Here is a 24,598-nt window from a genome sequence, read left to right as displayed (position 1 = left end):
GGTGCCTCTGTGGTCTGGAGCCGGCGTCCGCGTGGGGAGCACAGAGGCACCCCAGGGTCCAACCTGTGCCCCTGGAGCACCCTCTCTGCTGGGGGCCGGGAGCCCACACGCACCCTCTCCCCAAGGCTGCCTAAGCCCCCAGGAGCCGGCAGGTGCAGGAAGGCCTTCCCGCCTGGACCCAGCCACCCCCTCTGAACGCTCGGACCGCCTCTGATCCCCGTTTTTGTAGTTTTCTATTTTCCAGACCACTGCTGTTCCCAGGCAAACCCAGAAACATTTCAGCCAACTTTTCGTCTGTCTGCTCATCTTCCACCCCGGAGGGCCACGCCCTCAGCAGCCAGCCTGGCACAGGGAGCCCCGGCCGCACCCTTCTGGGTCACCTCCTGAGCCTGGGCTGTTCCACTCCTGGGCCGTCCTGGCCATCGGCGCCTCGTGGCTGCCACCCCGCGGCCACTCAGGGGGTGGCAGGCTTTCCCCGTGGCTGCTGGCCTGCCAGGTGGGCACACTCACCCCCAACTCCTCTCCCATCCACTCCTTCGCTCAGCTGCTTGCTCATCCATCCGCCCATCCATCCATCCATCTGTCCATCTGTCCATCCATCCGTCCATCCGTCCATCCACCCATCTGTCCAACCATCTGTGCATCCGTCCGTCCATCCATCCATCTGTCCATCTGTCCATCCATCCATCCGTCGGCCCGCCCGTCCGTCCGTCTGTCCATCCACCCATCCATCCATCCGCCCGCCCACCTGTCCATCCGTCCATCTGTCCATCCATCCGCCCATCCGTCCATTCGTTTGTCCATCTGTCATCCATCCGTCCATCCACTCATCCGTCCATCCATCTATCCATCCATCCACCCATCCGTCCAACCATCTGTCCATTCGTCCGTCCATCCATCCATCTGTCTGCCCGCCCGCCCGTCTGTCCGTCTGTCCATCCATCCATCCATCTGTCTGCCCGCCCGTCCGTCTGTCCATCCGTCCATCCATCCATCCGCCCACCTGCCCGTCCATCCGTCCATCTGTCCATCCATCCGTCCATCCATCCGTCCATCCACCCATCCGTCCATCCATCTGTCTGTCTGTCCATCCATCCATCCGTCCATCTGTCCGTCCACCTGTCTGTCCATCCATCCATCCATCCGTCTGTCCGTCCATCCATCCATCCATCCATCCACTTAACAAACAACAGTGACCTCTGCGAAGACAGGCCCCAGCGGGCCCGATGGCTGGAGGGACACAGCCAGAGGAAGCACTGGGTCCCCCTGCTCAGGGACCACCTTTCTAGCAGGACACAGACAACTTCGCACACTTGGGCAGTTGGCACGTGGGACAGAGGGACAGACGCGCCCTGCCCGGGGCCGTGCTCTAGGCGCCACGACCTCCTTTCTGCGGGGGGTGCTGGGCTCCCCGCGGGGAGGGTGGGCGGGCCGAGGCGCCAGTGGACGCGCTGTCCCCTCCAGGGACGCGCTGTCCCCTCCAGCTTCACACACCTGCCACAGGTGTCCTTTTGTTCTGTTTCTTCTAACAGCTTTACTGGCGCCCCCCCCCCCATTCACTCCCTGGAAGTGCACCACCGTCAGGGGGCTTGGGAGCCTGTGGTCCCTTGAGAGACCCTCTGCCCTTGCCTCCACCCCCACCCCCCAGCCGCTGACACACTGTCCAGGGACCCGCTGTCCGTGGTCTGCCCCCTGCTCTGGCTCCTTCCCTGGGAGGAGTGTCTGCCGTTCCCCCCAGGCCTGCTGTGGGAGCCTCGATTTCCCTTCCCTGGATGGGCCTGCCACGGTTCGTTTATCCGCTCATCCTCCAGGGGACCCTCGACTCGTTGGCACCTTTTGGCGATTATGAGTAAGGGGGCTTCGAGAGAGTGGGCGGAGCTTGCTGTGGGGATGCGAGTTTCACTTCTCCGGCACAAACCCGGGAGGGGGGCGGGGGGGCAGCGGTAGCTCAGGGTTTCCCTGAGGAACCTCCAGCTGGGGGGGGCCTCCAGCTGGGGGGGGCCTCCAGCTCCCAGTCCTGACTCAGCCACAGCCCCCACCCAGGTCCCCACAGCCCCTCCCACGCAGCCCGGCCGGCCGTGCACCCTCCCTGCCCTGCGGGTCCTGGGCGGGCTGTCCCCTCCCTTCCCCTGCTCCCCCTAGATTCCCACCCCCACCCCCCTGCTCCCAATTCTCCAGCCCCTTTCCTGAATTGCTCCCACGGTGTCTGTGCAGTCAGTCCATTAGAGTCCAGTCTGGAGGCTGCAGGAGAGAGAGTGTTCCGTCTTGAAGCACATAGTAGGTGTTTGTCTTAAAGCACATAGTAGGTGTTCCACGTCACCTGGTGAGAACAAACTTTCTGAGCAGGACAGGATCCAGAGATGTTTTAATTTCTTTTTCTCTTTCACTTTTTTTTTTTTTTTTTAAAGTTTATTTTGAGAGAGAGAGCAAGCAGGGGAGGGGAAGAGAGAGAGTCACAAGCAGGCTCCACACTGTCAGTGCAGAGCCCAATGTGGGGCCTGAACTCACGAACCATGAGATCATGACCTGAACTGAAATCAGGAGTCAGACACTCAACCAACAGAGACACCCAGGTGCCTCTCTCTCTCTCTCTCTCTTTTTTTTTTGTAGTTTCAAGTTTAATTTAAATTCCAGTTGGTTAACATACAGTGTAATATTAGTTTCAGGAGGTAGAATCTAAATTAAAAAACCTTTTTTAAAATTTTATTTTAGAAAGAGAGAACGCGCACGCACAAGGGAGGGGAGGAGCAGAGAGGGAGGGAGACAGAGAATCCGAACCAGGCCCCACACTCTGTCAGGAGCCTGAGGCGGGGCTCGATCTCGTGACCCTGGGATCATGGCCTGAGCTGAAATCAAGAGTTGGACACTCAGCCAACTGAGTCCCCCCCCGCCCCCCGGGCGCCCCTCAGGAATAGATTCTAGAGACTCATCGCTTACATCACAAGTGCCCTCCTTAATGCCCATCCCCCATCTAGCCCATCCCCCACCTCCCTCCATCAGCCCTCAGTTTGCTGTCTAGTCAACAGTCTGTTTCTTGGTTTGCCTCTCTGTCCCCCACCGTGTTCATCTGTTCTGTTTCTTAAATTCCACGTAGGGGTGAAATCATATGGTAACTGTGTTTCTCGGACTGACTTATTTCACCCAGTGTTACACTCTCTAGCTCCATCCACGTCGTTGCAAATGGCAAGACTGCATTGTTTTTGATGGCTGAGTGATATTCCATTGCCGTTTTAATTTCTAAACGGGGCTGCATGGCACAGAGTTCTCTTTGGCCTGCAGAACATTCTCCAGTCCCTCCCTGTGCGTCTGTTCCCAGCATGTTGGTTTTCCCTTGGGGACCTTCTCCCCACTCTTGGGCTAAGGGAGGCTGGAGCCTCAGACTCGGCTGCTCAGCCTGTCCAGGGCAGCTAAGGTTGAGGTTGGCCCGGGGGCCAAATGGCTCAGGCGGCATAAAGAGACGCTATCCAGGTCTTCACTGCCCCCCCCCCCTCCGCGCCCCCCTCCCATGGGGAATCTGAACTGGTGGAATGTGGCCACCATTTGAGGAGAGGCTGCTTGAGAAGGAAGCCACGTAGAGGAAAGCTGGACTGAGGCAGGAGACGAGGAATGAGTGAGGCACCCAGATCGAGCCATGCCTGAAGGCTAACACCCAGGCTCTTCAGTCATGGAAGCCAATGATTTTCTTTTGTACAAGTCATTTTGAACCTTGCTTCTGTACCATGTAATCAGAAGATTCCCAATTAATGTGAGTGTATGAGCCACAAAAGAGTAACAGTCTTAGCCTATTCTTTTATCAGGTTTCCGAGTAATTTGCAAGAGCAATTAATTGCTAATTAATTAGCAATTAGTAGGGACTTTTTATTACAAACTTTGCAAATACTGTCTCTGATTCATTATTTGTGTGCGTGTTTGGTATATTTGTTTATGAAACTTTTTGCCGTGCATAACTTTATTTTTTTTTTTAATGTTTACTTATTTTTTTGAGAGAGAGAGAGAGAGAGAGAGAGCACGAACAGCGGCGGGGCAAAGCGAGAGGGGGACAGAGAATCCTAACCTGACACGGGGCTCGAACTCACGAACCGCGGGATCAGGACCTGAGCTGAAGTCAGACCCTTAACAGGCTGAGCCACCCAGGCGCCCGCCATGCGTAATTTTAAAAGATTGTTAGATAATCAAATGTCTGTCTCGCCTTCTAAACATATGCTTTAATTTTGCTGTACATTTTTAAGGAGATGCCCTTCAGCGGATCAAGAAATTGTTTTTCTACTCCTGAGTTGCTAAGAGATTTTTTTTTTTAATCACAAGCGAGTATTAAATTGTGTGAAGCTCCTTGCATTGCTTACCAGTCTATTTAAGCTTTGTGCAGCACGGCTGTGACCTAGATGGCTCTACTCATATTCGTTTTGCGGCCGAGCGCCTGCTAGCCTTCTGCGAACACTGTAGGACAGGGATTTTTCTGATCCGGACACTGTCCGTGGACATGCGGCAAAAATTCACCTGTGGAGCCAGCCAGCTCTGGGACTCGGGTGAGGTGCGGGGTATCGATGAAGGCGCCCAGCCGGGGCTCAGTTCCCAGAGCCCGATCCGGCACGGAGGCGGCCCCCGCGACTCGCACTCGGGCAGAGACTCAGGCCGGAGGAGAGGGACAGCACGTGGTGCAAAGCGGGGGGCTCGGGGGCTCCCCGGCGGGGACGGGGCTGTTGACCTGGGGAAGCCGCGGGCCGGAGCAGGAGGCACAACGTCTGTGATGGCTGAGCGGGGCGCACCGGCTCTCTGCTGGGGCCCGAGTGGGCAGTTGAGGCAGGAATTAGGGAAGCTGGCAGTTATTGACCAAGTCCTGGCCGTTTGGGGCCCGAGTGGTGTTGGCATATGTCACCACCGTGCGGTTGTATATTCTGTCTCCGTTCTTCTAGAACATTATCTGTCCGATCTTGTCTTCCAAATCTGCGAGCCATTTGGGGGGATTTGCTTAGGACTCTAATCTCTAAGATTTCTTTAAGGTGTTCTCCTTCACGGGTGGTTTTCCCCTCGTGGGACATCCAGACGTTGGATGATTTCATTCGTCTTTTCAAAGGGCCGGCTACGTGTTTCTGTCGATCGATTTCTCTTTTACTGGTTCTGTTCTTATCTTAGTATTTCCTTCCTTCTGTTCTCTCTGGGTTTTACTCTGCTCTTTTCATGCTTGCTGAAGCTGAATGCTTAGGTGTCCTTTCAATCCTGCAATAAATGCATTTCAGGCTGTAAGCTTCCCTTTCAGTGGACAAGCTGTGGCCGCAGCTACGAGTTTGATGCGTTTTACTTTCATCGTTGGTCATTCTTAGTTTTTTTCATGGTTCCCCTCGTGATCGCCCCTTCAGCGGCCAAATCATTAAGAGTGTGTGTTTTAGTTTAAAAGATTTGTTTAATGTTGATTTATTTTTGAGGGAGATACAAAGCGTGAACAGCGGAGGGGCAGAGAGAGGGGGAGACACAGAATCCGAAGCAGCTCCAGGCTCCCAGCTGTCAGCACAGAGCCCGACGCGGGGCTCGAACCCACGAACCGTGAGATCGTGACCGGAGCCAAGTCAGACGCTTAACCGACTGAGCCCCCCAGGGACCCCTTATTTTTTTCCTTTTTAAGACAGAGTGCTAGCGCGGGAGAGGGGCAGTGGGAGAGAGAGGGAATCCCAAGCAGGTTCCACGCTCATCACAGAGCCTGATGCAGGGCTCAGTCCCACGACCCTGGGACCATGACCCGAGCCGAAATCAAGAGTCACTCAACCGACTGAGCCACCCAGGAACCCCTGTGTTTTAGTTTATAAGCACATGTTATTCTTTCAAAGAGCCTCCCTTTTTATAAACAAAAAATTTAGTTCTAGGAGAATGTTTTTTTTCCTTTTGTAGATTCTTGTGTCAACGGAGGTAGTTTTATTTCTTCCCTTCTCTGTATGCCTTTTGTTTTCTGTCCTCGAGTCCTGTCCTGAGCGCAGGGCCCGCTCTGACCTCGGGGAAGCACCCTGCCCCCGAGCATTAAGTGTCATGTTAGCCGTAGGCTTTTTGGAGAAGTACTGTATCATGTTGAGATCATTCCTCTTATTCCTAGTATTTTTTTTAAATAATTTTTTAGGGGCGCCTGGGTGGCGCAGTCGGTTAAGCGTCCGACTTCAACCAGGTCACGATCTCGCGGTCCGTGAGTTCGAGCCCTGCGTCAGGCTCTGGGCTGATGGCTCAGAGCCTGGAGCCTGTTTCCGATTCTGTGTCTCCCTCTCTCTCTGCCCCTCCCCCGTTCATGCTCTGTCTCTCTCTGTCCCAAAAATAAATAAACTTTGAAAAAAAAAAAAAAATTAAAAAAAAAAAAAGAGCAGACACTCATTAAAAAAAATAATAATAAAAAAATAAAAAAAAAATAAAATAATTTTTTAAATGTTTATTTATTTTTGAAAGAGAGAGAGACAGAGTGAAAGTGGGGGAGGGCCACAGAGAGAGGGAGACACAGAATCTGAAGCAGGCTCCAGGCTCTGAGCTGCCAGCACAGAGCCCGACACGGGGCTCAAACTAACGGACCGTGAGATCATGACCTGAGCCAAAGTCAGGCGCTGAACTGAATGAGCCACCCAGGGGCCCTCCCCTGTGATTTTCTATCCAGTTTTTTTTTTATCACCTGAGAGAGGGGTCAAGTGTGATTGGTCGAGTGTCCAATCACAATGATGAATTTGTCTATTTTTCAAAATAACCCTTTGAGAAAACTCTTGAGCAAAAGAGGAAACAAATTTTAAGTGCCTGGAGCACCTGGCTGGCTCAGTGGGGGCGGGGGGGGGGGGGGGGGCCGGTGGGTGGGACGCAAGAGGCTCTTGATCTTGGGGCTGGGAGGACACTATTGATCAGAGACCTGGGAGCCAAAGCGGGTCTCAGAGAAAATACTCTGCAGCCATAAGTGCATAACTTAGAAAATGTGAGTAATTAGTAATCAATGGACTGATTAAGAGGGCGCTAAAGGAACATTATGGACAGTTCCAGGCCAATACCTTCAACAAGTTCCTTGAACAACGTAAAGTACAAAACTCACCAAAGAAGTAGGTGACCCGAATAGGTAGGCCTGTATCTACTAAAGAAATCCAACTTTTGGCTACGAGGAAAACAGAAATAAATATATAAACCAAAATAAATAGTTTGCTGGGGTTATGTTTTAAAAACCCAATAATAAGAAAACAATTCAATTATAAAAAATGGTCAAAGCATTTGAACAGACCCCTTACTAAAGAAGATGTACAGAGGGGCACCTGGGGGGCTCAGTCAGTTGAGACCACCTTACTCTTGATCTTGGCCCAGGTCGTGGTTGCAGGGTCGAGCCCCGTGTCAGGCTCCACACTGAGCTTAAGCATGCTTAAGAGTCTCTCTCTTTCTCTCTCTCTCTCTCCCTCTGCCCCTCTCCCCTGCATACTTTCTCTCTGTATAATAAAAAATAACAAAATAAAAAGTAAAAAGGATCAAAAAAGGAGGGAAGGAAGGAAGGGAGGAAGGAAGGAGGGAGGGAGGAAGGGGAGGGGAGGGAGGGGGGAGGGAGGGGGGAGGGAGGGGAGAGGGGTACGGCGGCAGGTGAGCCCACGCACAGGAAAGGGCTGCATCTCGCTTGTCCTTAGGAAAACGCACCCCAGACGCACAGGACAGCCCAACGTGGGGCTCCCACTCGTGAACCAGGACACCAAGACCCGAGCCAAAGTCGGATGTTCATCCAAGGGAGCCCCCAGGCACCCCGAATAAGGAACTTCTTCCTGGCCTTGGCCTTGGCCTTGGCAGGCAATGGTGCAGGCTGCTCGCGGCCCCAACCCTTTTTGACACGATCAGTACTCCTTCTTTTATCGGTCATCTTGGAGGCGAGGACACGAGGAAGGATATAGCACTTTTATAAAGAATATATAAATGAACTTAAAAAAGAAAGAACTTCACGTGGTCTCCTGGAACACCCGCTTTGGGGAAGGTCCCTCCTGGAACGCTGTGGCCGGGCTGTGAGACACACGGGGGGCCACCTGTGGGCACTCGGGTCAACAGGCCCAGGGTCCCCCGGCCCGAGGAGGCCCCTTAGTGGGAGCCACGGTGATGACTGTCGCTCGGGCCCAGGTAACACCTTGGGCTGTAGCACCTTGGCCTTGGCCGGCAGTGCCGTGTGTGGAGAGGCGGGGAGGCCTCTGCTCCCAGGCAGTTGATGTCCGGCTGTCCTCTGTGGAGGCCGGAGGGGCCCGGCAGCAAAGCACCCTGGGGCGTGACCCTGGGACTGGGGTCAGGGAACAAACAGCACCCCCTCTCCCGGGAGCCAGATGCCGAGTTTTGGGCAGAGCCGGGCTGGATGGCAGGTCCACTGGGGAGGCAGCTCCCTCCCTGCTCTGGGCCTCGAGGGTGCCCCAGGCTGGGGGTGGGGCAGCGGGAACTGTGCGTGGGCAGCCGTGTCCCCGAAACCCCAGAGGACCTCAAGGGAACCAAACTACATCGGAGCAGGGGGTGCAGAGATGGGCAGTGCCCAGCGAAGGGGTGGAGTGGGGTGCGAGGGGAGGGGCGTACAGGGAGAGGGAGAGCAGGGAGGGAGGGAGGGAGAGGACAGAGAGCCCAGGAAAGCCAGTGGGCAGCCTGCAGGGACAGACCAAATGCCCCGATCTGGGGAAAGGAACCAAGGAAGGAGCAAAGGGCATTCGGAGAATGGGGGAGAATCGCTCAAATTAACCTCCTGTCAAGGAGCAGGACAGAGCCAGCCAGGGGCAGCCTGGGGACAACTCACAGCGGGGACAGCCCAGCGTGGCCCCTGGGGACACAGAAGGGACGCAGGTACAAGCAACCTGGGAAAAGTAACGGGTGCGCAGCACAAAGACTCCCCAGGGGAAGGTGTTTCTGGAGGGAAGCCCTTTACCTGAGGCAGAAAATGTTCTAGAAGGCGCAACGGAAGCCGAGGTCCGGACCCGGGAGCGACTCATGCACAGATCCAAGGTGCAGTCGTTCCAGGAAAACACTGCCACAGACAGACCTTGAGACCCACTGTGGTTGTCACTGAAATTCAGGGTTGAAGAACCACGCAGGCCCGGAGTCGGAAGAAGAAGGAGGGTAAGGAAGGGATCAGCATTTACAAAGGGGCGGAAGGTGTCCAGGGGCTGTGGTTGGCTCACGAGGCAAAGGGTAGCCTTCAGGCTGAAAGACCCCGAGACTTCCACCCCCACCCCAGGCTTTCTTTGAGGCTCCCCAGCAATGAAACCCTGGCCAGCAGGAATCTTCCTGGGGATCACAGGGTAGGAGGCAGAGCTGGATCTTCAGAGGCCTGGGGGCACCTCCCACCGATTGTCCCCCTGGGTCCAGGTCCCAGCGGCAGAGGGTAGACCGGGGGCGGGGTCCAGACGGGGCTGCTGGGGAGCCAGGGACACCTTCAAGGGCAGGACAGAGGCAAGCTTCCGTGCTGGAAAACACACACTATAGGAGGGGCAAGTTCCAGGGTCGCCTGTGCCCAACCCTCAGAAGGGGCCCTGCCGGTGGCGGAGTGTGGGCCTGAGCCCAGGGACAGACCCCTCGGGCTTATGCACCAGCAGGACAGCCACTGGTCTCAGAGGACAGGTTGACCGCTGGGTGCCAGGTGGTTGGGTGGCCTGGGGAGCAGGGGAGGAAGGGGAGGGCGAGAAAGGAGGAGGAGGAAAAGAAGGGGAGGTGAGGGAGAGAGAGAGAGAGAGGGAAAGGGGAGGGGAGGAGGGGGAGGAAGTGAGGGGAGAGAGGGGACAAAGGGAAGGGGAGGGGAGGAGGGGGAGGGGGAGGAGCAAGAGGAGGGGGAGGGAAGAAGGGGAGGCAGAAGAGGGGACTAGGAATGGGGAAGGGAGGGGGGAGAGGGGAGGAGAAATAAGAGAGGGGAGGGGGGAGAGGGGGGAAGGGGGGGAGAGAAGGGGGAAGGGGAAAGGAAGAGGGGAGGGGGAGGGGGAGCAGGGAGGGGGAGGAAGGGAGGGGAAGGGAGGAGACAAAGGGAGGGAGAGGGGGGAGGAGAAGGAGGAGGGGAAGGGAGGAAGACAGAGTGGGGAGGGGAGGGGAGGGGAGGGGAGGGGAGGCTCCGGGAGGAGAAAAGGCACGTGACTCCACTTTGCCCCGTTTTCCATCATTTTTTGGGAACTAGCATCTCGTGGAACGTTTCCTGAGCAGCGGAGATTCCCCGTGGCGTGTCTGTCTGTCCCCTGCTCTGTCACAGCCCAGCGAAGCGGGGAAAGTACCCAGGTCAGGCGGGCGGGGTGTTTCCGGGGAGGGTCTGGTCGGAGGGAGGTGCTGCGTGTACCGTCCCAACAAGAGCCTTCCCAATGTGGAGTGTGTGTCGCGGTGCAAGGTCCCTTAAAACCCCTAAACGGACAGAGGAACTAGTGGGTCGGGGGAGCAGAGCGGGAAGAGGCTGGTGGCCCAGGGTGGCGGGGTCGCGGAGAAGCCTCTCCCTGCCTGCCAGCCTGCCCTCTACACTCCTTTGGGCTGGTTTCAGGGCTCCGCCCTTGTCCCCAGCTGCCGCAAACGCCCACCAGCCTCACGCAGGGATCCAAAGTTCCTGGAGGGGCTGGGCGGGGAGGGCAGTGTGTTCGTCACAAGGCCGTGCCCCCAACGCCCCCTCGCGTCCCCCACTTCAGTGTGGCCATCACGCGGGGTCTCTAGTCCATCACTTATTCCTGTGAGCACCCGGCTGGCTCCGCCGGCAGAGCGTGGGACTCTCAATCTCGGGGTTGTGGGTTTGAGCCCCACGTTGGCCGTAGACGTTACTTAAAAGTAAAATCTTGGAAAGGAAATTCTCTTTTCAAAGTTAAATATAATTATCTCCCTTCTAAGCAAGATATGAAATGGATGTCTTATTTAATGTTTCCATATAGCATTATAAACGCTCCCATATGTTACGGTCCCATTACAACAGATGGTCCCGTTTCTGTGTTACCAACACTACTACTGGGGAATGTGCGGGTGGGGAGGGACATTTCTACCTGTTTGGCTCCCTTTGTAGTTTTGTGTATTGCTTGAAGTTTTGTTTTGTTTTTTTTTTCCTTTCTGGCATTTTACTTATTTGCTTATTAATGTTTATTTTTGAAAGAGCACAGGCAGGGAAGGGGCAGAGAGGGGGACAGAGGATCTGAAGCGGGTTCTGTGCTGACGGCAGACAGCCCAACGCGGGGCTCGAACTCACAAACCCTGAGGTCGTGACCTGAGCCAAAATCTGATGCTTAACCCACCGAGCCACCCAGGCACCCCTAACATTTTATTTTTAAGCCGTCTCTACACCCAACGTGGGGCTCGAACCCACAACCCGGAGATCAAGAGTCACAGGCTCCACCCACTGAGATACCCAAGTGCCCCTTTCTTTTTTAAAACCCAGTTTTTAGTTGGAAAACTACGGAATGCCTAACTGCGTGCGGTCCTGGTGCTGGAGCCGTGCTAACCTTCCCCCGTTTCCGTGCGCGGCTGTGGACCTGCGCCTGGCTGTCCTCACTCCTGAAACAGCGTCCACTGGCAAGGACAACCACGGCCCAAAGCAGGAGGCTTGACTCAGTAATCACTCGGTAACTTCCCTCTATTGCAATGGGGGAAAGTCCAGGGTGACCTGACCTCCACCGCCCGGGTGCTGCGCTAGGGGCAGGGGAGGGGGGCGGCCTCGGGGTGCAGACGGAGAGACGGGCCTTGCAGCTGGGGCTGGGGTCCTCCGGTGTCCCCGCAGCACACGCTGGATTCTCCCGGCCGTCTGGACTTCGTTCTTTTATGGCCAAAGAATACTGCGTTAGGCGAACACACACGTGGTCCCCCGGCCAGGTGGTGGACGTTCGGTTGGTTTTACACCACAGGCGGCCGTGACCGTCTGTGCACAAGTGTCTGTGTGGACACACGCTTCTTGGCCTCTGCCAGAGCGAGCTCTGGGTGCGTGGCCCCTGCTGGTTCCCGCCAGGGTCACCATGTCAGCTCTGACGTGGGGGTGGAAGACCCATTGCCGGTGAGATTGCGGACGGACGAGGGGAGGGTCCGGCCGCACGCCTCAGCATGTGGACGCCCAGCTGCCCCGCGATGCTCGTGGACAGACTGCCCTCTCCCCAGGACTGGTCTCGGTGCCCTTGTTGGAAATTGACAATGCCCGCCACGTAACTTTTTGTAAATTATAAAGTGTTTCTTTAAAAAAAAGGGCTGAGGCAGACCCTGGAAATGCTGACATGCCCTCAGGCCCGAGTGTGAAATTAATCGGTTTGGGGCCAGACCGCAGGTGGAGCCTGGGTTCCGAGGCCGCACAGAGATCGAGGGGCCCAGGCCTTCCAGCCGCCCTTCCGCCCCAAGCTCCGCCCTGGGAAGCCACGGGGTGGGCGGGTGGACATCTCTGCTCCAGGAAAGGTACCGTCCCTCCCTTCTCCGCATCCTGCCACGTCCCTGCCAGGCCTGTCCCTACCAAACCAGTCAGGGCACTTCCTCCCCCTGGTCCTGGGAGGCAGCTGGTGAAACGCCAGCTTCACGTAGGGCAGACCATCCTGTGGTGAGCCCAAGCGGCTTCGAGGCGAGAACTTGCCCCTCAAGTGGCCCAAACTTGCTGCTGGGGGTCCGAGAAGCAGCAGCCTTCCTACAGCTCATTCACTCACCCCTGCCTGTTTTGATTTCCTGTTTGGGCTGTGGGTTCTAGTCCCCTCCATGGGGGGGCTGTGGCCTGGCCTGGGGAACCGTGTGCGAGCCCCAGGCCACCGCACAGCCGGGCAGGGCCAGAGCGCGCCTCAAACACAGCAAGCCGGGCCGGCCCGCTTCCTCTGTGCGTGTCAGGGCACGCGGCTGCTCTGTGCTGACCCCCAAACGTGGCCAGACCCGGAGACCCCTGGCAAGGATGTGGCAGGAAGCACGCCCCACACCAAGTTCTCTCGCCCAGGAGTGGGCCTGGATCCAGATCGTTTGCTGGATTTAGGAAAGAGCCCGCTGGATGAGCTGCAGAGAAAGGGCAGGGAGGGGACCCCGCTCCGCACACAGCCAGCACAGGGCAGCCGGGAAACCTGAGGGTAGTGAAGACTGACCGTTAGTTTCTATCTTGGGTGGATTACCACCGCAGCGATCACATGCTTTGAAAGACTAACATACAGGTACAGGTGCGAAGTATGTCTGCAGATGATTCAAAGTCTGGGATTTGCGGGGCGCCTGGGTGGCGCAGTCGGTTAAGCGTCCGACTTCAGCCAGGTCACGATCTCGCGGTCCGTGAGTTCGAGCCCCGCGTCGGGCTCTGGGCTGATAGCTCAGAGCCTGGAGCCTGTTTCCGATTCTGTGTCTCCCTCTCTCTCTGCCCCTCCCCCGTTCATGCTATGTCTCTCTCTGTCCCAAAAATAAATAAACGTTGAAAAAAAAAATTTAAAAAACAAAGTCTGGGATTTGCTTCCAAATAATGCAGTGGGTGGGGACGGGGCTGTGGGGCGTGAAGGTCACGGACAGCCCAGTGGGTGCTTACCCTGTAGCTGGGGTGGACAGGCTTGTTTTTGCAGGAACAGCTTTATCAGGATATAGCGGGTTTTAGTACATTTGCAGAGCTGGGCGACCCTCACCACTAATTTTTTTATACACTTGAAATGCTCCAGGACGGTGTCGGAGGTCCTCATGTCTGGACGAGCTGCCAGCAGAGCACCTGTCAGTCTCTGGTGAGCAGGTGGCCCCCGGGGCGGCGCCCACAGGTCCTGGAACACTTCAAGGCCTCAGGTGGTACTCACACCAGCTCCTGCCCCAGCCCGTCTGCCCGAAGGTCTGAAGTCTTCGAGAGCCAGGGTCTCCCTAGCCCCTTTCTGGGCTTGCCAGACAACCGGGCAGTGCCCAAGAGCCCAGGACTCTGACTCCAGGGGCTCCTCCCACAGCCAAAGGGGGGGCTCCCAGGGCAGCCGGCCGGCCCAACAGGGGACTCTCAAACCATGGCGCTCAGGTGCCTGCTGAAAAGGGGAAACCCTGGGGGTCTGTGGTAACTTGGATCTGGAAACTCAACGCTGACCAGACCTCCAACTTGCACACCCTTCCCCTCTCCTTCCCCGGTTTTGGGCTGCTGTCAGCCCAGTGTCCCCCAATTCCTTTGCCCGCAGGCTGCCCCAATGTATCCAGGGGCTTCTTTCCCACTCTGGGCCCTCAGCCTTGCCCCCGCCTCCCCCACCGCCCCGGACACTGGAGAGCCCTCCTTGGAGGGTGCAGAGTGGGTCTGTTGCCCTGGAGGCCAGACTCAGAGCACTTCACGGTCCTTTATTAGTGTCCCTGTGGAACACCCCTTGCTGGGGTGGGGGTGCAGTACCCGGGGGTCCTGGGGAGGCAGATGGACGTGGCCCCGGCCCACTTGCGGGAGGACAGGCTGCTTGGACAGAACCCAGGTGCTGACATCTGGGTCTCGGCTGCGGGGGGCCTTGCGGACAGCTGCCGTCCACACAGAGAGGGCCCCTGAGGGACACCGCGCAGAGGGGGCTGTGCAGGGAGCAGGGGGAGGCGCGGACCCCGTGCACGACACCGCACGCTCCCTGAAGGCAGCAGGACCTCCTGGCTCTGAGGTTCTGGCGAAACTACTTGTGAAAGCAACCGGGGGCTGGCTGGACCTGGCGCCCGCGGGCCATGTGGTCACCTCCCTCCTGGGCACGTGGTTTCTGCACGGTGCCATCTGCCCACTGGCCTGGAGCTACCAGAGCGTGGCCGCCTTCGAGAACTTCGGAAAAGCGGTGGTCCCTCTCCACGGATAAAAGTGCCATGTGCACACACACGATTTGGTAAAGCACTGCAGGGGGTCTGCGCCCCACTGCTCTGCCACCCAGGTCCTCCACGGAAGCTGCTGGAAGATGGTGTTGAGGGCCCCAGGGGGCTGCTCGATGAAATGAAGAAACCTCAGGGGCCGAAGGAGAAGGGGCAGGGGACCCCAGACCCTAGAAGCCCCAGCCCAGCTCTCCCACCTCCAGTGTTAACCAGCTACCCAGGGAGGAGAGAAAACTGGACCCGGGGCCTGGATACCTCCCCTCTGGGTGAGTCAGCAGGGTGCAGGGGACAGGCTGGGGCGGGCAGGTAGGAGATGGAGGGGGCGAAGGTCACTGGAATGAGCCTGTTGGGAAAGGACAGGGTGGGGTCTGGGGCCAGGGGCCAGGGAGGCCGGGGCGCGCCGGGGCAGATGCTGGGCTCAGGGCGGCGCTCGCCCACGGCCCTCCCAGACCCTGGAAGAGCCTGGCGCTGGGGACTGGCCCTGGCTCAGCCCACTCCTTGGCCCCGTCAGGAAAGCACTTTGAGGCCAAAGTGTTTGCGAAGCTGTTCCAGGAAGACAAACGTGAGCACGGTGTGCGGCATGAGGCGGATGCCTGCAGGCACGAGGCCCTGGGCGGGGAAAGGGGAAGCAGGGAGTCAGAAGACCCCAGAGGGACCCCCAGCCCTGCCGCCCCAGCCCTGCTGCCTCAGCCCTGCCCAACCTTGTAAAAGGCCAGCGGCCCGAGCTTTGCTGTTTCTACAGCGCAGTGAAAGACACCCTGCAGAAAACACAAAACAAAGCAAAGCAATAAAAGAAAGGCTGCTTTTGGCTTGAAAGGCACAAATCAACCCCCCTCCCACCCTCAGCACCAGCCAGCAGCCCTGTGCAGAGAGGTCAAAGGTAACGACAGCTGGAGGCGAGTGCGGGGGTGGGGGGGTGGGGGCGGTGAACGGCCACCCCGTCTGCTGACACAGCAAAACCAGAGCCAGGGCAGGCGACCCGCCGGGCCCCCACAGCGCGTGGGGGACTGTTCACGCGGCAGGGCAGGCACGAAGCAGGGCACCGTAATGACTGGGGAGCCGCGGCGCGAGCTGTGGGTCTGCCCCAGGCACTTCCCGAAAGTTCATGGACTACAGTGAACCGGCTGCCTCTGTGAACGCATCGAGGAATCGGATTTAAAAACACATACAGGGGGGTGCCTGGCGGGCTCCATCGGTAGAGCCTGCGACTCCTGATCTCAGGGTCGTGAGATCAACCCCCATGTCGGGCATGGAACCTACTCAAAAAGAATAAAATAAAATAAAATAAAATAAAATAAAATAAAATAAAATAAAATAAAATCTTTAAAAACACAGTGCCGACCGCTGCCCCGGGGCCAGCCGGGGAGGACAACTGAGGGGACGCAGTCACAGAGGGAAGAGCCTCATCCACCTGCCAGGACGGGGCTCCTCCAGCCACGGAGCGTCAAGTGGCAGCAAGGGGACTCCCTCCCTCCCCGCCGCCCCCGGGCCCCCGGGTCTGTACTCGGGAGGGGGTGGTGCCTGCAGCCCCATTCACCTTGTACTCGCCCTTGGAGTTCATCAGGCGGGTCTTCAGGACGTCGAGGGGCTGACACAGGACCGTGGCACATCCACCCTGGGTGGGGTGGGGTGAGGTGGGGGCGCTTATCACCAACGGGCCTGCCAGGCAGAGTGCGCAAGCACCCTCCCTCTCCCCTCACAGCCCCCGGCCCGGATCCCCGGATGCATCCCGAGGGACACCAGGAACCAACCAGGGACTGTCCTGGCTTCGGCAGCAGGGGATCCGTGAGCTCCTCCCTCCCCAAGGCCTCGGTGCCCACTTACACAACCCGGAGGGACACCCCCAGACTCGCCCCAAGCCTCCTGCTTTCTGGGCTCGGGCCTCATCCTGGGTACCCTCAGCTCCCAAGGCTGGTGAGGGACCCCCACCACCTCCGCGAACCCAGCACTCACCGCGATGAAGCTGGCGACAAAGTGAGTGAAGATGTTGTCGGCCAGGTACCCGGTGCTGAGGACCAGCTGCTTGGCCTGATCGTAGCAGGACAGCTGTGGGCGTGCAGGGGCGATCAGGGCCTGGAGGAGGGCCCCCAGCTCTGGGGAAAGCGGATGGGGGCCCACAGTGACACCACCTGGGCTGACCGAACCCCAGGGCCAGCAGAAGCCCCACCTGGCCCACGGTGACGAACATCCCGCGACTGGCCGCCATGCTCGCGCCAGAGAACAGCTTCTTCAGACCCTCTGCCGGAGAAAGGAGGTGAGGCGCCCAGCCCAGCCCGATCCCTCAGGCCCGCCCAGGTCCCGCACACGCCCCCCATGCCGGAGGAAGGAGGTGAGGCCCCCCCAGGTCCTGCATGACGCTCCCCACACCCTCGGCCTCCTTGGACCCCCTCCTCTTACCTTCTCGGGCCACGCGGTACAAGCCATCCAAGGCATGGGCGTAGCTGCCAGGGACACAGAATGGACGCCGTGAGGCTCTCCCTGACCGCCAGCCCCCGAGGGAGGGTCCTCCCTGGGGAGAGCCATGCAGCTCTCACAGGAGTCAGGGGACAAAGGAGCCTGAAGATCTCCCAACTACCACCAGAAAACCCTTGCTCTGGGGCTGGTCCTGTCTGCCCGCTGTTGCTGAGGGTGAGGAGGGGGCCTGCCTGACCTCCTTCCACCCCGTTCCCCTGGCTCACAGTCTGGCCACAGAGAGGACAACGGGCTTGCCTGGAGCCCCATTTCACTGCTCAGCTGACTGTAGCCCGTGTCTACACCTTAGCTAGGAGGGCAAACCGTAGGCAGCCTTGGAGTTAACAGGAACTTAAACTTCATGGAAAATAAGATTTTTACCGTTAAAAAAAAAAAAAAATCCCAGCTTCCAAACCTGTTTGAAGGCCCAGACTCAAACTTCTAAACCATCCTCCCTGTGAACAAGGACAAGCACAGGCCTCGGGGGCCCTGGGAGCCCAGCCACCATCCCAGACTCCCCCCCCAAAGAAAGCAGCCAGAGGCCTTCTGACCCAGGACGGCCGTGCCCCGTGCGGGTTTCCCAAAGCTGTCAGCCGCCACAGGCAGCACGGCCCACTGGGGCCCACGCTGGCGCCTGCTTGGCCCCCCACACCCGCCAGGAAGCCCCAGGAGCTGACCTCGGCCCCGCTACTCACTTTCGGCGCTGACTGGGCTCCAGCTTCACGTCGTTTTGCATCCTGGAACGGGGGGCACCGGCTCAGGGAGCGCCTCACACGCCCCACACGGAGGTCAGCGGGCGCCAGGGCTCACCCTGGCAGTGAGCAGCTGGGCCCGCCCTGGCCTGCCCCCCAGTGCCCAGGACCCCAAGGCGTGAGCAGCTCTTTCCAAGCAGAACACACCGCGGTCCCGTCAGGGGACAGGAAAGACCCCGACCTGGGTGGGTGTGCACACTGACCTGACGTTGACCATATCTGCAGGGGTCCCCACGAAGCCTCCGATGCAACCTGGGGCGACAGACCCCGGAGCCAGCATGCGGCGACTGGCGATGCCCGCGTGCCCCCACCCCCCCCTGCCCAGCCCAGCCCAGCTGGCAGCTCACCGCTGATGGAACCCAGCAACACCTTCTTGTAGAAAGGCAGGGGTCCCTGGCTGCCCGTGGTCACATGGTCCCGCACAGACTCATAGATGGCAAACCGAGTCAGGGAGTAAGTCATCTGGGGAAAAGGGGCCCAGCTCAGAGGGCGCAGGTGGAGGGACCCTGCTGGGCATGTCTGTCTGACACCTGTCGGGCCTCCCCCCTCCAGCCCCCCTCCCCCCCCCCCCCCCCCCCCCCCCCCCCCCCGGTGCACAGTCATCACCAAATGGGCCATGGGGATATAGGGACTCTCTCGAAGCCACACAGTCAGCAAGTGGTTGAGACAATGTGCAAATCTGGGGCTGGCGGAGTCCAGAGTCCTGCCCTTTCCTCTCTCTTTCCCTCCCTGGGCTCAGCTTCCCCACCTGTAAAGGAGGGTCTTGAGCCCCGTAGGAGGCAGAGCACACCCGATCCCACGGCACCCTGTGCCATCTGGGAGTTGCCATCCCTGGGCCCCGTGGTTCCTTTGTCCTAACCACCGTGAAGAGGAGGAGAAGTCACTTCCGGGCCCACAGGGCACCCATGGCGAGGAGGCGTGGCTGTGTCTGAGTCCAGGCCTGGGGGGGCGCCAGCCTTCCCTTCAACCTGCCTGGGCTCTGGGGCCGGGACCTAAGGAAGCCCCTGGCCGGGAGGCGGAAGTGCCCCGGCCATGCGTCCTGCCCACCCGGCGTCCTGGGAGGGGGGCCCCCAGGGGCACCTGTCTGCACAGGGAGGCGCTGAGGCCGTTGTAGAGCGCCAGGACGCCGTCGGAGCGCACCACCTGCAGCGCCATGCCCGTCATGCGCAGCTTCACCTCCTGCTGCGTCTGCAGATGTACCTGTCGGGGTCACACCTGCTCAGAACAGGGCCCCTGCCCCAGGGCCCACCCAGGCCGGCTCTGCTCTGAGCCCTTTCCCACCATCTACCACTTTACGTCCTCATGAAGACCCCATGGGCCGACTATTACCAGCACCCCATTTTAGAGGCGGGAAACTGAGGCACGAGGAGGCAGAGAGGTGTCCTAAGGGCATCCAGCTGGGGTGTAGAGATGGGACGCCACGCCCACACCTGGCCCCAGCCTCGATCCCACACTCTTCATCGACACGTGACAATACCAGCTGACACGTGAGCCCGCCAGGCCCGTGAGAAATACTCCACATATGTGTCTGAATCCTCATGGCACCTGCCACTGGGATGGCGGTTGGCAGTCCCATTTTACAGATGAGGACACCGAGGCACCATGCAGACACCCACCAGGTGACTGCAGGGCCGCGTTTCTTAGCTATGCCCCTTCTCAAGAGGGACCAAGAGTCATGGGGACTCAGAGACAGTCCCGGTGGGCTGGGAAGAGGTGGTGGGAGTTCAGCGGGGGAGAAGGGGAAAGACACTTCTGGGAGGGCCAGGGCACGGCCACCCCGGGGTCTGTCCAGCCTCAGTGATGTTCTGGCTGGGCCTGCTGGGCAGGTTACCGACCCTCCTGCTTCAGTTTCCTCGGTGTGCTGTGAGCACTAAGTAGCTCAGCGGATGGACCCTTCCCTTCCCACTCTGTCGCTGCCCAGGGGCTCTGGTGGTGGGGCAAAGGTGGGCTGGGGTGGAGAGGGCTTCGTGCTCAGCACAGCCACATCAGCCGAGCTGGATAGGACAGAGGGCACGGGGCCTGGGGGCAAGGTGGCCATGCAGGAAGCAGCCCTCGTCCAGGCGAGAAGCAGCCTTGAGGACGGAGCCAGGGCACAGGGGCAAAGGGAGAGATCAACGAGCTATAAAATAATTTCTCCAGTGACCACAGGGCCAAGAGGCAACAGCCTCAGCCAGGGCCTCCCCTTGAGGCTGGCCTCCGTGGCTGTCCACACTGCCTGCTGCTCCCCAGCAGGGGCCAAACAGTGGCCCCGGTCCTGTGGCTGCCTGCCTCTCTCGACCTCCTCCCCCCCGCAGGATTCTGTGGCAAAACAGCACCTGGGGGGCAGGCACGGGGCCTGTGGACAGGTACAAATGACTGTAGGCTGCCTGTGAGGGCTCCAAGGGCCCCTGGGAGCTGTGTCCACTCACCATCGGATGAGAGTCTAACCCTCCAGGGCCCCACGGTGGGGACGGGGGAGGGGACATGGGGAAAGCAAAATTAAACACGAGGAGGGGACCTTGCCTCCCCTCTCTCTGGTCAGAGCAGCCTTGACTTGGCCCTGCTCCTTCTGGCAGCGCTCAGGCCCTGGGGACTACCAGGAGCCATGCAGGCCTCTCCCAGGAGAAGCCCAGGGGCCACCAGCTTCTCAGCCCCCCTCCCCATCTGCTAATGCTGCCTTGACTGGGGAGGGGGTGCATTTTTACTAGAGAAGTCAATTTCCTCCATTCAGCAAAAAAGTCGCTGGAAGGAAAATACCTTAGGGGGACGAGACAGCGTGGGGGCCTGGCCGGGCTGCAAGTGAGGCTGAGGTTTGGGTCAACAGGGCCCCCGTGCCAGTCCCTCCCAGAGGGTCAGTGTGGGGATCAGGCTGCTCTGGGTGGGGGCAGGGAAGGAGGTGGCTGGGCTGCTGTCCCTCGCCCACGGGTCCATGTGACCCCAGTCCAGGTCCCCCGGGGCAGGGCCTCCTGGGCAGGCTATGCTTTGCACCATTGGCCCTTTCTTCTTTGTTCTTTGTGGGGAGAAAGGGGCAGAAAACACCCCCCGCCGGCTCTGGGAGACAACAGAACTTCTGTCTTGTACTGCCCCATAAGCGTATTTTCTAAAAGAAATAAAGTGAGCATGAATGCTTCTTGCTCACCCTCACAGGGCAGGACCCGCGTGGGCGCAGGGTCCCTGGCTTCCAGGCGCCCACCCGGCCCAGGAGGAAGCAGACACCTGCAGTCCACACTCCCTCACTGTGTGCTGGGTCCCCACCAGGCAGGGAGGCCACCTGGGCCCCGGGTGTGCTGGAGCCCTGGCTCGTCTCTAGATGCCAACTTCTGTGCGCCTCACAGAACCACCCCCTCAACTTGCAACCAGGCAGAAGAACTGTGCTCAAAAGTGAGGGGTGGAAACTGGCTCGGAGAGGCCAAGTGACTAGCCCAAGGTCACACAGGTAGTATGGGGGGACCGCGGCCCGTGAGCTACGACAACGGGGCGCCTCCATCCGGGAGTGGGCAGGGTCTCCCGGCGGGGGCGGTGAACCGATGCCCCTCAGGCCCGGCGCCAAGGCCGACCCAAGTCCGAGGCCCTCCCGGGCAGTGCAGCGCCAGGCTGGTCGGCGCCCAGAGCTTGGGCGGGCCCCCTCGCCCCACCCTCATCCCCACCGCCCCGGCCCGTAGCGCTCGTCGCCCGCCCCCGCCCGGCCCGCGCCAACCTCACCTTGAGCAGGTCCAGCGGGTGCGTGCAGCAGGCGGCCCCGCACGAGGCCAACCCCCCGAAGTACCAGCGCGACACGCGCGCCTCGGCCGCCATGGCTCGCGCCGCGGACGCCCAGGAGCGCCGGCTGCCGGCCCCGGTTCGCGCCGCTCAGACCCCGGCTCAGGCCCAGGCCCCGATCGGACCCCGACCCCAGTCCCGGACCCCGGCCCGCGTAGCCGTCCGCTCCGAGTTCAAAGCACCGTTCGCCACCCGCGCGCCGCGCAGCCAATGCGCCCGCGCGGCCCTGGGGGCGGGACCACTTCTGGGGGGGCGGGGCCACCACGACCCCGCCTCGAGGCGGGGGGCGGGCCCCGCGCCTTAAAGCGGCCGCGCTCCGGCTGGCCAGCGGAAAGGGCTCCTCCGAGCCGCCTCCCCGTGTGCAGCAGGCGGCGGGACAGGGAAGGGGAACGGGCGCGGCCGCGCGGACCCCCGGGAGCTTGCTGAGTGGGCTGCTCCACTCTCCCCGAGAACCGGGCGTCCTTCCTCCGCCCTGCTCCAGCTCCCCGAGGGCCACCCCCACGCCTAGGGCAGGTCTCCGAAGGTCACGGCTGAGGAGTGGCCTCGGCGCTCGGCCAGTCCCCGCCACTCCCGGAGCCCGGCCTCCTGCAAACACCCCGCCCCAGCCGAGGCCCTGACCTTGCACCCTGTGTCCCAAGGCAGCCACACAGGCCCTGGGGTCAGCCCTGGGACACGTGCGCCCAAAAGAGGTGGCACAAAACCTTCTTGGAGCCAACCTGCGAATTACATGAAAACTAGGGGCAGAAGACAATCCACTCTCCGGAGCTCCCAGCCAAGGCCAGCCTCAGGTCTGCTCTGACCAGACAGCCCCAGGCAGCCATCCCGGAGTAGGACAAGGGGACAAAGTTCTGAGCCACGGGGGTTCAGGCTCCTGGGAAGTGGCAATCAGGAGGCCGGCTGCCTGTCCCCATGAGAAACACACCTGTGCACACGTTCCCACTTTCATCTCACCATCCAGCAAACAGCAGGTGCAAGTGCTGGACAAAGACACACCTGCTGGGCAAGATGGAAATTGGAATCCCTGGGGCCACATGGACCCAGGGGTTCTCCGCACCTGCTGAGAACCCTGAATAACAAGTCCAGCTGGCCTCTGAGCGCCCAGCAGTTATCTCGCTGTGTCAGAGGCGTAAGATGGGCCAGCAAACCTATTTGCTTCAAGTGGCCACCTGAAGACTAAGGAGACTGCCTTCCAGAAGGCTAGGAGGCTTCTGACCCTGAGGTCATCATCTGGGGAAGTGAACAGCCCAGAAATGCTGTGGACTGGGGAGGTGGAGGGAGCGTCGGCCACACAGACATCCGGCTTTTTCTTAAGAGGGGGGGAGGCGGAGAGATGGGAGCTGCATCTGGATGAAAACACAGGCCAGTGGGACCCGGTGCTGGAAGGGAAGGGTCGGAAGGGTCGCAGCAGTTCTCCAGAAGAAACCAGAGAGGGGGCGCCTGGCTGGCTCAGGCGGAAGAGCATGTGACTCTTGATCTCAGGGTCGTGAGTTCAAGCCCCACGTTGCACATAGAGCTTACTTAAACAAAAATTCAATTGTATTTTTATACAACAGCAATAAACAATCTGACAATTAAATCAGGAGAAACAATTCCATCAAAGAGAAAGAAAGAAAAGAAACCAGAGAGGATGCGAGACACAGCTCCGAAAGGAAATGTGAAAATGTGTCACCAAACAGCAAGATGGCTTTCACAGCTGAGCTGGCCCTTTGTTTAAAAAAAAAAAAACAGGGCTACCAGACGGAACTGGTAGGCTGCAGAGGAGGGGCCCCCTTGTCCAGGGTCCTATGGGAAGTAGGAGCACCTTTGAGCCCACTCCCTCTCTGAGACCCAGGCCAGCACAAAACCTGCCCCTGCACCAGTCTCATTCAGGATAAATCGAGATGTTGGAATCCTGGATCACCCGAGGGCAATGTTATCATCTCCTGACTAAGCAAACACGTCAGTGGCGTGGAGCGGGCAGCCCAGAAGGTGAGGGGCCAAGGGGCCAGCGCTTGCTGTGTACAGATGGTGGGCCGCCCAGAACATGAGACACAGCACGAGCGATCTGCGAAGCCCCGCATAGAACGGGAGAAGCCCCGGAAGTGCGGAGGAATCTTGGAAAATGGTAAGTGCGTGGAGTGTGGGGAGTCCTCTTAAGAAATAAGGGGTCTAGCTTTTGGCTTTCTGCTCAGGGGTGCGAAGGTGCTACTGTCTTCAGTAGTCCCCAGTCCGAGTTCCTCCGACAGCGGCCGCCTCCACCCTTCCGCCTACGTTCCACCCCGAGCAAGACGAAATCAAACTCGTGGACCTGAGGCGCGCCAGTGGGGGGGTCGGGGCTACATCTGCCCTGGCCCCGAAGCTCAGCCCTACTGGCCTGTCTCCAAGATAGGTTGGTGATGACATCACCAAGGCAACCAGTGACCGGAAGGGTCTGGGGGTTACAGTGAAACGGACCATTCGGGACAGGCCCAGATTGAAGTGGTACCTTCCACCTCTGTCCTGCTCATCAAAGCCCTCAAGGAACCGTGGAGACAGAAAGAAGCAGAAAAATATTAAGCCACAGCGGCAATGTCGCTTTTGATGAGAGTGTCAACGTTGCCTGACAGATGCGCCACTCATCTTTAGCCAGAGAACTCTCTGGAACCATTAAAGACCTCCTGGGGATGGCCCGGTCTGTGGGCTGCAACACCAATGGCTACCACCCTCAGGGCACCACAGAGGACATCGACAGTGGCGCAGTGGGATGCCCCACTAGCTAAGAACTACGAAGGAAAATACTTCCGTGAAGGATCATTTGGCAACCAAAAAAGGAAAAAGGTGGGACTTTGCAAGCTGCAGGTCAGGGGGGACTCAAAAAGATCCCCAGCCAAATTCTCAAATGGATCATGAAGACTTCTGCATAAATCCAAGGGGCTCTGAGATGCAGAGGTCAGGTGAGGTCTCGAGAACAAGGCTGCTGGCCATGTCTCTGGAGGACGTCCGTTCCT

The 24,598-nt window shown here is 59.2% G+C and overlaps 1 protein-coding gene and 1 long non-coding RNA gene across 2 annotated transcripts; one reads left to right on the top strand and one right to left on the bottom strand.

Moving 5' to 3' along the window:
* Positions 1-8,586: 8,586 nt before the first annotated feature.
* LOC147574598 (uncharacterized) lies at positions 8,587-12,793 on the top strand. The gene is made up of 2 exons (XR_015244358.1): positions 8,587-9,069; positions 10,115-12,793. It is a non-coding gene; the product is annotated as an uncharacterized LOC147574598 (long non-coding RNA).
* A 1,383-nt stretch (positions 12,794-14,176) lies between these two features.
* On the bottom strand, positions 14,177-22,140 carry SLC25A10 (solute carrier family 25 member 10). The gene is made up of 11 exons (XM_086685590.1): positions 21,576-22,140; positions 18,975-19,094; positions 18,242-18,356; positions 18,098-18,146; positions 17,838-17,879; positions 17,089-17,132; positions 16,859-16,929; positions 16,645-16,737; positions 16,229-16,306; positions 15,393-15,449; positions 14,177-15,300 (listed from the first exon to the last, which is right to left on the bottom strand). Exons 1-11 carry the CDS (start codon positions 21,666-21,668, stop codon positions 15,199-15,201), a joined length of 864 nt encoding a protein of 287 aa, XP_086541716.1. The 5' UTR covers positions 21,669-22,140; the 3' UTR covers positions 14,177-15,198.
* Positions 22,141-24,598: the final 2,458 nt, after the last annotated feature.

Source organism: Puma concolor, chromosome E1, assembly GCF_028749965.1.
Source record: "Puma concolor isolate L17-30 chromosome E1, mPumCon1.1.hap2, whole genome shotgun sequence".
NCBI classification, from domain to species: domain Eukaryota; kingdom Metazoa; phylum Chordata; class Mammalia; order Carnivora; family Felidae; genus Puma; species Puma concolor.
Note: the sequence above shows the minus strand (reverse complement) of the source record. Positions and strands in the feature narration are given on the sequence as shown.